We start from the raw sequence: 12,164 nt of genomic DNA, 5'->3' as shown, positions 1-12,164 counted from the left end.
TCATCACACAGAGATATTATAGCTCGCCTTTCTTTTTACCAAGTAAAAGAGGCTATTCTCTTTGCAATGCAGAAAACAAACACACTGAGTGATCAGTACTAACACATCCAATTATACCCAGACATCTCCCAAGGAAATCTGAAGTTCAGACGCTCAATGCAGCAAGTAACACAAACCTTGAGAAACCACCAGGTAAACTACAAATGGGCTTTCCCACTTGAACTACTCATCTCCAGAGCTGGTACCACACACGTCATCACATGTTGAAGACGGAATACCCGCGCATGTGCAGACCTGTCACGCCAACCAGCGTGATGACGCATTGCGTCAATAACCAGGAAGACCCGGTCGACACCAGACCCGGGTGGCGCTGATAACCGGGGGCTGGCGGAGGCTGAAGGAGATAAGCCAGGAGGATGCCTCGCCGCCTACCATGAGCTGGGAGAAGGCCCAGGTAAGTGTATTCTTTTAAATTCAGGCACTCCTCGGAGTCCCTTTAACCACTTCACAACTGAGGGGTCAGAGGCGGCCTTTGGGGGGGGGCCACTGGGGCAGTCGCCCCAGGCCCCGCATCTGAAGGAGGCCCCGCAGTCCGACAGTATAGGGAATACTACCGCCCGCTGATATTACCTTCTGTGCGTTTGTTTAGAGCCCAATGCTGCCTCTCCAGGAGAGCCCAACGCTGCCTCCATACACGCCCCCCTCTGCTCCCGGCCAATACACTGCTCTCTGCATCTGCCTCCTCCTTTAAACCCGCCCCGTCCCCATAGAATCAGCCAACAGCCTCCAGAGTAGTCTTTGCCATTTCGGTGAGGCCCCGCCTCTAACTCCGCCCCCACTCGTTATTCCAGGCCTAAGGGCGACAGAGAGACTGTTCCTCTGCGTGGCTGTGTCCCCCTGACTCCCCCAGACACAGAGAGAGTGGAGTAGGAGCTGCAGGCAGTGAGTGGACACAGGCAGGAAGGCAGGCACACACCAGAGTGTGTGTGAAAGACACAGGCACTGGCTAGCTCTGAGGACAAAGGCACAGGCAGCAGCTGCAGAATTACCAGGGATCCGTGGTGGCCACAGATAAGGTGACAACACATGAGTCAAGAGAGACACACACACTGACACTGTGTGTGTGATGCAGCAGCTGCAGCAGTAGGAATAAATGAGCATGCTGCATTGCTTCTCAGCGCTCTTTTTTATGATTTTATTAAAATAAAGTTAGTTGTTTTCTGAGTGGTTTTCTCTTATATACATGTGTGGTGTTGGAAAAGAGGGGATTTCTGGGGCTAAAAATGACTGATAGCATGATATTGATAAGCTGCCTGCTTATCAGTATCATGCTATGGCCCCAGAAATCACCTCTTCCCCACTGAGACCACTCCTGTATATAGGAAACATGCACTGAGAAAATCTGCTAGTTTCAGTTTCAAGCCAGCTCATTGGAATGTGGAAGATGTACAGTACTTGCCTAACAAGAGGGAAGCCTTCTATAGAGGCTTCCCATGGCGTCCTCTGGTCCCCTGTCACTGTGGACACCCAAAGATTTCCGACAAGGGCTTGTCAGAAATCTGAGCAGGCCCCGCTTATCTTCACACAGCTGTACTGTGCCTGTGGAACTCACAATCTAATCCCTTCACAGTCAAATGTCCTACCATATTATTATTATTTATTTATATAGCACTGACATCTTCTGCAGCACTTTACAGAGTACATAGTCATCATGGGCGTAACAATAGGCCCTGCAGCGCCTGCGCCCGTGGGGGGGCCCGGCCCCCCCGCTGGGGCCCGCTCTGGGCCGTTTTTTGGGGGCTGGAGGGGTGGCAGCATGAGGGGAAAGCCTTGCCCACAGTCGGCGGGGAGAGGGGAAGTTCCCCCCTCTCCCTCACCTCGGGGCTCTCCCCTCTGCGCTCCCCTCCAGCTAGATATACTGTGTGGGCAGCGGGCAGCAGCGGCGTCAGGATACATACCTTCCTTGCGTTCCATCGCCACCTTCTCGCTCTAGCGGCTGACGTCACTTCCGCTTCCGGAAGTGACGTCAGCCGCTAGAGCGAGAAGGCGGCGATAGAACGCAAGGAAGGTATGTATCCTGACGCCGCTGCTGCCCGCTGCCCACACAGTATATCTAGCTGGAGGGGAGTGCAGAGGGGAGAGCCTCGAGGTGAGGGAGAGGGGGGAACTTCCCCTCTCCCCGCCGACTGTGGGCAAGGCTTTCCCCTCATGCTGCCACCCCTCCAGCCCCCAAAAACCAGCCACGAGCGGGCCCCAGGGGGGGGGGGGCCCGCTCTGAAATTTTGCAGGGGGGCCCGGTGGGGCTTAGTTACGCCCCTGATAGTCATGTCTCTGACTGTCCTCTGAGGAACTCACAATCTAATCCTACCATAGTCTAATGTCCTATCACAATATTATTATGTATTTATATAGCACTGACCTCTTCTGCAGCACTATACAGAGTACATAGTCATGTCACTGACTGTGCTTAGAGGAGCTCACAATCTAATCCTACCATAGTCATAGTCTAATGTCCTACCATATTATTATGATGTATTTGTATAGCACTGACATCTTCTGCAACAATTTACAGAGTATATATTCATGTCACTGACTGTCCTCAGAGGAGCTCACAATCTAATCCTACCATAGTCATAGTCTAATGTCCTACTATATTATCATAGAAGCACTGCACAGAGTGCATAGAGATGTCAGTAATTGACTGTCCATAAAGAAGCTATTAGTCCAATGACTATCCTAGCCATAGTGTGATGTTTTCCCTCTAGGCTTGTTATGTGGAAAAAGCATATTCTGTATAACATTATCTGTATTTGATCTGTGGGTCATGATATCTGAATTTGATCTGTGGGACATGATATCTGCATTTGGTTCTGTGGGGGGGGGGGGCATGATATCTGAATTTGATATGTGGGGGACATGATATCTGCATTTGGTTCTGTGGGGGGCATGAAATCTGCATTTGATCTGTGTGGGGAATGATAGCTGCATTTGGTTCTGTGGGGGGCATGAAATCTGCATTTGATCTGTGGGGCATGATATCTGAATTTGATCTGTGTGGGGCATGATATCTGCATTTGATCTGTGTGGGGCATGATATCTGCATTTGATCTGTGGGGACATGATATCTGCATTTGACCTGTGAGGGGCATGATATCTGCATTTGATCTGTGGGGACATGATATCTGCATTTGACCTGTGAGGGGCATGATATCTGCATTTGATCTGTGGGGACATGATATCTGCATTTGAGATATCTGAATGTGATCTGTGTGGGACATGATATCTGCATTTGACCTGTGAGGGGCATGATATCTGCATTTGACCTGTGAGGGGCATGATATCTGCATTTGATCTGTGGGGACATGATATCTGCATTTGAGATATCTGCATTTGATCTGTGTGGGGCATGATATCTGCATTTGACCTGTGAGGGGCATGGTATCTGCATTTGATATGTGGGGACATGATATGTGCATTTTACCTGTGAGGGGCATAATATCTGCATTACAATTATTTTTCAGGCAGGCACCCCTGCCCACGGTCATGCCTTGCTGCACTCGCACTGAGAACCCCATTCTTCTGGTTGAGCTGGAGATGGATGCTAGGCTACCTTGGAGAGCTGGGGATGGTTTCTAGGCTGACTGAGGAGCTGGGGATGAGTACTAGGCTGGCTGGGGAGAATGTCTGGCTAGAGATACAAACTTTGGTCTCCAAACCTTGTATCTCTATCCAGACACACTCCCCAGTCAACCTAGCACCCATCCCCAGCCAGTCAGGTACACCCCCCTAGCTCCCCAGCCTGTACCTATCCCAAGTTCCCCAGCCAGCCTTTACCTATCCTTAGCTCCCCAGCCAGCTTAGTACCCATCCCTAGTATAATTGGTTGGCTTAGTGGCCTTTAACAAACGTAATTGTTTTTAAACAATAATAAGGCATACTGCATTAGAGGTGGACAAGCCCGTGAGCGTGGTGGTACGGTACATGACCTACACTTATGGCTCTAGGCCCCGCGTATGACAGTCGCCCCAGGCCCTGCATACTCTAAGGCCGCCTCTGGAGGGGTTTTACCCCTTGAGCACCAGAGCAATTTTCACCTTTCAGCGCTCCTTCCATTCATTCGTCTATAACTTTATCATTACATATCGCAATGAAATGAACTATATCTTGTTTTTTTCGCCACCAATTAGGCTTTCTTTAGGTAGGGCTTTATGCCAAGAATTATTTTATTCTAAATGTGTTTTAATGGGAAAATAGGAAAAAAATGTGGGAAAAAAATAATTATTTTTCAGTTTTTGGCCATTATAGTTTTTAAATAATGCATGCTACTGTAATTAAAATCCATGAAATGTATTTGCCCATTTGTCCCGGTTGTTACACCGTTTAAATTATGTCCCTATCACAATGTTTGGCGCCAATATTTTATTTGGAAATAAAGGTGCATTTTTTTCAGTTTTGCGTCCATCCCTAATTACAAGCGCATAATTTATAAAGTAACAGTGTTATACCCTCTTGATATAAATATTTAAAGAGTTCAGCCCCTAAGGTAACTATTTATGTTTTTTTTTTAATTGTAATTTTTTTTTATTACAAAAAAATAAAATTGGTAACAATTGGGGAGTGTGGGAGTTAATGAGTTAATTTATAATGTAAAATAATGTATTTGTATATGAAAAATGCTTTTGGGTGTAGTTTTACTTTTTGGCCACAAGATGACCACAGTAATTTTTCGTGAATGGGTCCTGTAAGCGTAGGGAGTACGCTTACTCTACGTTCAGTGAGGCTGGGAAACTTTTTTTTTATTTTTCACAATGATCGCGCTGCTTCTAATAGAAGCAGCTGATCATTGCAGGGGAACTTAGGTCAACGAACAGGAACAGTTTTACCCGTTCATTGATCTCCAGGCAAGTGGCCGGCGGCGTGCGGGAGCGCACGAGCGAGCGGGAGCGCGGTAAGCAGCGGTAGTGGCGGGGGTGCGTGTATCTACGCCCCTGGTGGGGAAAGGGTGTCAGAAAGGGCATAGATACACGCACCTGCGTAGAAATTAACACCGATCTAAACATTGACCAATGGCAAAAAGCCACACAGCATGTATCCAAATTCTCCAAATGCAACTCCCATTGGGAAATCCTAAATAAAATACTCTAGAATTAGTACTGCACCCCTGTAAAACTTTTCAAGTTTTGCACGGGAGACATTAATTATTGTTGGAGAAACTGTGGAGAAACAGGCTCTCTATAGCACATTATGTGGCAATGTCCTAAAATAGTACCGGTTAGGTCTCACACATTTACAGAAATCTCCAACTCTATCGGATGGACACTTTTTCCCTCCCCTCAGATAGCCCTCCTACACATTGTTATACAAAACATCCCTCCTAAATCTAGACTATTGGCTACCCATTTACTTTGTGCAACCAGACAAGCCATAGTTTCTAATTGGAAAGACCCTATACCACCTCAAATAAATAATAATATTATAAACCAAGCACACCTCAACTGAGACATGGAACATAGTAAGCAAGGGGGAAATTAATTAACCACTTGAGGACCCCACAAGTGATTCCCCCCCCCCCCCCTTCCTTTCTCCCCACCAACCGAGATCTCTGTTGGTGGGGTCTGATTGCTCCCCAGTGTTTATTTATTTATTTTTATAATTTATTAATTTTTTTTTTTTTTTATAAATTTACCTATTTGATTATTCCCCCCCCCCCCCCAACATCCTCCCTCCCCCCAGTCAGCCAATGATGGTGATCGGCTGTGCTGTCATAGGCTTCAGCCTACGAGAGCCGATCGCTCTCCTGTGCCCCAGGGGGACTGTGCCCAGTACAGCATTGCTGCAGATCGCAGCGCTGTACAATGTTTATAGATGGCGGTTTTGCCGTCTAACAGTCTCTGAGCGGCGATACGCGGAGATACGCGCGCAATGACGCATGGAGCAGTCGGGAACTGGTTAATTAATTATTAATTAATTAATAAGTAAGATACAATATATTATCCCACAAAATATCTCTATCCAGATTAATTCTATCATAGGTATAAAAATGTTGGGATACTTTGTACATCATATATCGATATGGATTGGCGAGCCTGTTAAGTTCTTAAAGTTCTATAGGTTTACCTGAATATTCTTTGTTTACTCATACTGTTCTTTCTTTTTATTATTTCTCGGCATTGGTTATACATATTCAGTTTATCATATTGATTGTATTCCTTGCTCCGCATAATACATAATTGTCTGTAAACTTAATTTCAATAAAATTTGAAGTTTAAAAAAAAAGCGCATGGTGGTATGGGGACTCTCCACGTCCAATGTAATGAGATAACCCTCAGATAGTGGAAGCCTGTTCCTCTTAATAATAATAGAGGAACATAGATGTATGTATGCAGATCTTTACAATATATTTTTTATGCAATATATTTTTTATGGCAATAATAGGGAAGCCCAAGGAGTTTGTCACAGTTTTTGTTATTTTTTGGACATATTAATGGGAAAAGCTTATCTGAGTGTGAGAAAACACGGAAAAGCCGCCGCGTGTGCTCAGGATAAGGTGGCTGATTCCGCGTTTAACATGGCGGATTCCGCGTCCGACGCGGCGGTTTACACGCATAGACCTACATCTGTCCGCATGGCGGAACGCGGAGAAACCGCCGCGTGCTCGGATAGCGGTGCGGCTGGTTCCACGTCCGGCACAGCGGATACATTGCAAAACAGATCTGGTGTGGCTGGGACTGATAGTCCACACAGGTTCAGAAGGACGCGCACGCGCGTTGAGAGGCAGAGCTTTTATGACAGCCAGAAAGGTGTCAGCTGACCAAGCCGGTCAGCTGACAATTTTACCACTTCCCATTGGTCCAGCACTTAGGGGAGGCGCTGGAGAGCGCTAGGGTATATATACTGGATGCTGGTCATTTCTCTGGTGTCTGCCGTTGCGATCACTACGTGGTAGCACTCAGACCTTTTTGCTAATCTGTGTTGTTATTCTCTGTTATACTTCAGACTAGTTCCAGGGTGTTGATGATCAAGGAGCTCACACCCAAGACTAGGGAATTGTATTATCGGTCTGTTATACTTCAGACTAGTTCCAGGGTGTTGACGATCAAGGAACTCACACCAAAGACTGGGGAACTTTATTAATATCCAGTTATACTTCAGACTAGTTCCAGGGTGTTGAGGATCAAGGAACGCACACCCAAGACTAGGGAACTGTATTACCTCTCTGTTATATTTCAGACTAGTTCCAGGGTGTTGATGATCACGGAGCTCACACCTAAAGAATAGGCATTGTTTATATCTGTTATGACTTCCTGCTTTCCTGACCACTCTCTTGATCTCTGAATTGGTACTTCGCTATATCTGATACTCTGTTGCCAAACTCTGCTTGTCCTTGGATTCCGTTTCTGTCTCCTGTCTTTGTACCCGATCTGTCTGTCTGTTGCCGACCTGGCCTGTCCGACCTCGAGAACTCTCTCCCCTGTTGGGAGATAGTTCACAGACCTGTCAGTGACACTTCACCACTGGTGTCACTCACACTCTGGTCCTTCCCACTCACTGTCTGGCTCCGCCCCTTGGGGAGCCTCAGGCCATTGGAAGGAAGCTGTTCTTTAGGCAGTATCTCCTACTGCCTTGCACCCCCTGTACGGGTGCTTTCCTCAAAGTATTACTGGTGCACCAAACACTCATATTACTCAGGTGTCCAGAGGTTAAAGATATATCTGATTATCGGTGATACTGCAGATCATCTATAATCGGGTATATATCTGTATTCTCGGTGATACTGCAGATCACCAGTAATCAGATTCTCTCTGTGTTACACCGATCGTTACACTGAGCTGTCAGAAACTATATTTGTGTTTAATTTAATTTAAAGCGAACCCAAACCAAATATTTTTTTTTAATTTAAAATATTTAGTTGCACCACTCTGACACATACAAAGGTAAATAAACTCTCCTTCAAGCCTTTGAGCATTTCAGTGCATGCTTTTCACCCTTCTCTTTTCATAACTAGGGTTATACAGGTGGTAGCCATTAGCAATTCCTCCTTTGCCGGACACCTCCTACTCCAGCAGTTTGCCGGATTCTGTCCCGGCAATATGAAAGGAAGGGAGGGGTTCCTCCAATAAATGTAAAATATTTTATATATGTCATCATGCAGCTGAACAAAGGCTGCTATTTATTATTATAATTTAGAAAATAGATTTTATTTCTGAAATCTGTATTTTTAATTTGGGTCCACTTTAACAGGATTTTTTTCCCCTTAAAATACATTTCTTAAGAGTCATTTAGATATCTTGTCTGACTCCTTTATTGTTCAGTCTTCGAGGTAAATCTCCTCACCTGTAGTTCTGCATCAATGGAGGAGTTAATAACTGTAGCTGTAGATCTAGATTATTGACTTTTTCAGCAGAGCACTTTTGCAACACAATAAGAATTTAAAAAAAATAAGGTATTTTCTACTGAATTACAAATACATGAAACTTCTCTAAGCTCTCCTGTTTGTTAAAGATTTACACTTGCAGAACGTTACAAAAAATAAGCCAGCCTCATCAAAGCAACAACTAAATGATGATCAGAAAATGGCAGTGAAAACCCCTGTGGAAGACCACCGTTCAACAGCTGCCACTGAATGCCAAACAAGGAATAGCAAACAGCATTGTATTCAGAAACCATCACAAGGTGGGTTTCTTATATTTTTTTTCCAGTATGTTCTCATTAAATGTTTTATGCAACATGCTGTTTTGAAAACCTGTAAAAAAAAAATGGTCCCAAGGCTTACCTTTAGGTAAATGTCTATCTTTTTCATTTTTTTTCCTCACAGGTACACTTTATTCATCAATACACTAATGCACTTCAGGTCTGATGGTATCAAGATGAGGATGATGATATATTAGATCCTGTGACATGTATGCAGTTCAAAGACAGCTGCTTAATCCTGCATAATCAAATTTCAGATCCGCTATAAACTGGGTCAACGTTCATCCGTTACCCGTCCAGAGAGAATGGCTGGTTAGGTGTCAGGTATCTGTGTCTCAATCCTCCACTAGAATACGGCCGTTCCAGCAAGCGGGGAGAGACTAGCGTTCATGAAGCTGCAGGTATCTAGAACTGCAAGCAAATACCAAAGTGCCCGCTGATAGGGTACAGAATCGTGCTGTTCAGAGTGATGTCACTTCGCACAAAGTAATGAATGGCTGACGTTTCAAGGGGTCCGCCCCTCTTCTTCAGAGCTCCAGAGTACGTTGACCCAGTTTATAGCTGATCTGAAATTTGATTATGCAGGATTAAGCAGCCGTCTTTAAACTGCATACATGTCACAGGATCTACTATAGCGGCTGCATCATTTGGATTCAAAGAGACTGCATGCATATACAATCAATCACCAGTGCAATTTTATGGAATTAATACTCTTGCCTCTGATAGACTGGATGCCTCCAGTTTTTTGACAGGAGACTGTAATATATGCAAACAGAGCACTAGCCAAACCATGTTCATGGATTAATACTGGAAGTATATATAATAATAATAATCCGAACATTTGTATAGCGCTTTTCTCCTGTCGGACTCAAAGCGCTCAAGAGCTGCAGCCACTGGGACGCGCTCAGGAGGCCACCCTGCAGTGTTAGGGAGTCTTGCCTTGAACTCCTTACTGAATAGGTACTTGACCTAGCCAGGATTCAAACCCTGGTCTCCCATGTCAAAGGCGGAACCCTTAACCAGTACACTATCCAGCCACTTATCAACAAAGCAATCCATGATCTACACAATGTAAACAAGTAGGCACCAGTAGAGTATAAAAATATATTATTTATTAAAGGACGTATCCCAAAATATAAAAACAACCGTACTGCCAGTTGGCACAGGGGAAGGAAATACAAAAATATGTATATATATTATAATATAATATTATTACATGCTCAGATAGGTAAGTACAAAAGTCACAATCACACTATAAATAAAAAAATGATCTCCAGATCACAATAGATGTCTCAATCAACAATCTATCTCCACAATATAATGGTGTGCAACGGACTACAACTGAACAAACTGAATAATGTATAGGATTGTAAATAGCCGCCTTACCAGCTGTAGCACTGTAACCCCCTGGTCCAGATGGCAGTGTAGACCTCACATGTATCGCACCTGCCATTGTGCTTCTTCGGAGATAAAAGCATAAGAGCAGGGACGCCTTAAATACACCTCATATCCCGCCGCCGCAAGTTGAAGAGGCGTGGCCATACCTCTTCCGCGTCGCCACGTCATGCGTACGTAATGACGGATGACGCAAGCGGTGCTAACCCGAATCCATGACATGCGTACAAGGCGCCGCATGTCATGCGCAATGTGAGTGGAGGGATACAGATGGAAGGCGGCTAGCGTTTATCATCTTGAATAATAATGCTACTGGTGCAACAAAATTAATTAGTAAGGAACAAAAAAGAATTTGTATATTAAATAAATGATTAATAAAATAAGCACCATGGCAGTCAACTTTTATAAATTACTCAAACTATTACCATCTGGATACATATCCATATTACACTGACACCTAGTGGCCAGTGAAGAATGACATTGTAACTCTAGCATAATGGTATGGGCAGACTGAGGACATCTGCTGGCTGCACAAAAGGTAGCCCAATAAAGATTAATAATGCTATTATACATCAATAAGTGATATATTGAGAAAAATCATTGTGAATCATCAATTAAATACAAGAATAGTGTAGATAATAACATTTTTATACACAAGGTTATTATTAAACAAACAAAGGGGGTTATTTATTTCCTTAAGTGTATATGTTACGGCCAGAACCCGAAGTGTGGCCACTTCTAGTTCTGGCCGGCCACTTCGGGTTCTGGCCGGCCAATGTGCGAAGTGGCCGCAGCGCAGCGGCCAATGTTAGAAATGGAATGTTTCCTTTTAATATTAATATAGTTTTCTGGCCGTCTCTGGCCAAATGTAGGAAAACAGTTCATTCATTAAATGAAATGAAGCTGGCAGCTCCGCCTCCTCTCCTCCGCCCCTGCCTCTCTCTCTCTCTTCTTCGGGCAGCCGGCGGGGACACGCGTGTCCCCGAGAGTCGTTCGTGGCGCCAGGAAAGCAGAGCGGGGAGGCTGCAGACATTGCTTCTGCCAGCACCCGCTCTGCAGGGACGAACGACAGGATTGCCTGCCGCGACGAACGACTCTCGGGGGACACGCATGTCCCCCGCTGCCAGTATCGGGGAGAAGAGAGAGAGGCAGGGGCGGAGGAGAGGAGGCGGAGCAGAAGCCGGGCGGCTTCATCCTTCTACATTGCCGCCAGCTTCATTTCATTCAATGAACGAACAGTTTTGCTACATTTGGCCAGAGACGGCCGGAAAACTACATTAATAATAAAAGGAAACATTCCATTTCTAACATTGGCCGCTGTGCTGCGGCCACTTCGCACATTGGCCGGCCAGAACCCGAAGTGGCCGGCCAGAACTAGAAGTGGCCACACTTCGGGTTCTGGCCGTAACATATATAAAAAATACAATAAAAACTTGATCCCATGTGGTCGTTGTTTTCTTCAAAGGTGAGTAGATAAAGTGCCGAAGATGCTCCGTGAAATAAAGTGACCATGCAATATAGAGAAGCCACAATCTAAAATGTCAAACAATCAAAATAAATTAATAACCTGCTGTGATGTATGCTTTTTTATTCTTGCAAAATGTATTTTTTTTTCCTGCGATCTGCATGTTGTCTTGTGTTGATTTTAGCTTGCTGGGGTGAGGTGGAGTTTCTATTGTTCTACTGTCTGCTAGCAGACTTGTCCTTATCTGCTCATGTTTACCAATAGACAATGGTCTGACTCCTTTCTGCTGGACCACACAGCTCCTGGAGGAGGGGATTATCTGTATCTACTGAATAGTCTGGGAGCAAGGTGGCCACAGGTAGACAATATAAGGTCAGGTACTTGGGGCTGTTGGAGTGAGTCAGTGATGGAAACAGCAAGCTGTGGCACTTGTTCTCTAAACCCTTGGAACCAGTAGTTATGGGATTGAAGAAGCTTCCTGAAGCATTGCATTGCCTGCATATTTAATACTGGACTAATTGCCTGGACTTTCTCCTTGGACTTCTTGTAACGTATGGAGTTATCTGTGGACACTACATATGCCTGTAGTTCTGCTTATGCTGCTGTTTTCTCA

At 44.9% G+C, this 12,164-nt stretch overlaps 1 protein-coding gene across 5 annotated transcripts in view; it reads left to right on the top strand.

Moving 5' to 3' along the window:
• Positions 1-12,164, top strand: part of LOC137524313 (uncharacterized) — a 182,603-nt gene that overhangs the window by 111,570 nt on the left and 58,869 nt on the right. For all 5 annotated transcript variants that reach the window (XM_068244032.1, XM_068244030.1, XM_068244031.1 and 2 more), the window contains one exon: positions 8,503-8,673. In XM_068244032.1, the coding sequence (XP_068100133.1) occupies positions 8,503-8,673 (171 nt within the window). The remainder of the gene's footprint in view (positions 1-8,502; positions 8,674-12,164) is intronic.

This window comes from Hyperolius riggenbachi, chromosome 7 (genome assembly GCF_040937935.1).
Source record: "Hyperolius riggenbachi isolate aHypRig1 chromosome 7, aHypRig1.pri, whole genome shotgun sequence".
NCBI classification, from domain to species: Eukaryota; Metazoa; Chordata; class Amphibia; order Anura; family Hyperoliidae; genus Hyperolius; species Hyperolius riggenbachi.
Note: the sequence above shows the minus strand (reverse complement) of the source record. Positions and strands in the feature narration are given on the sequence as shown.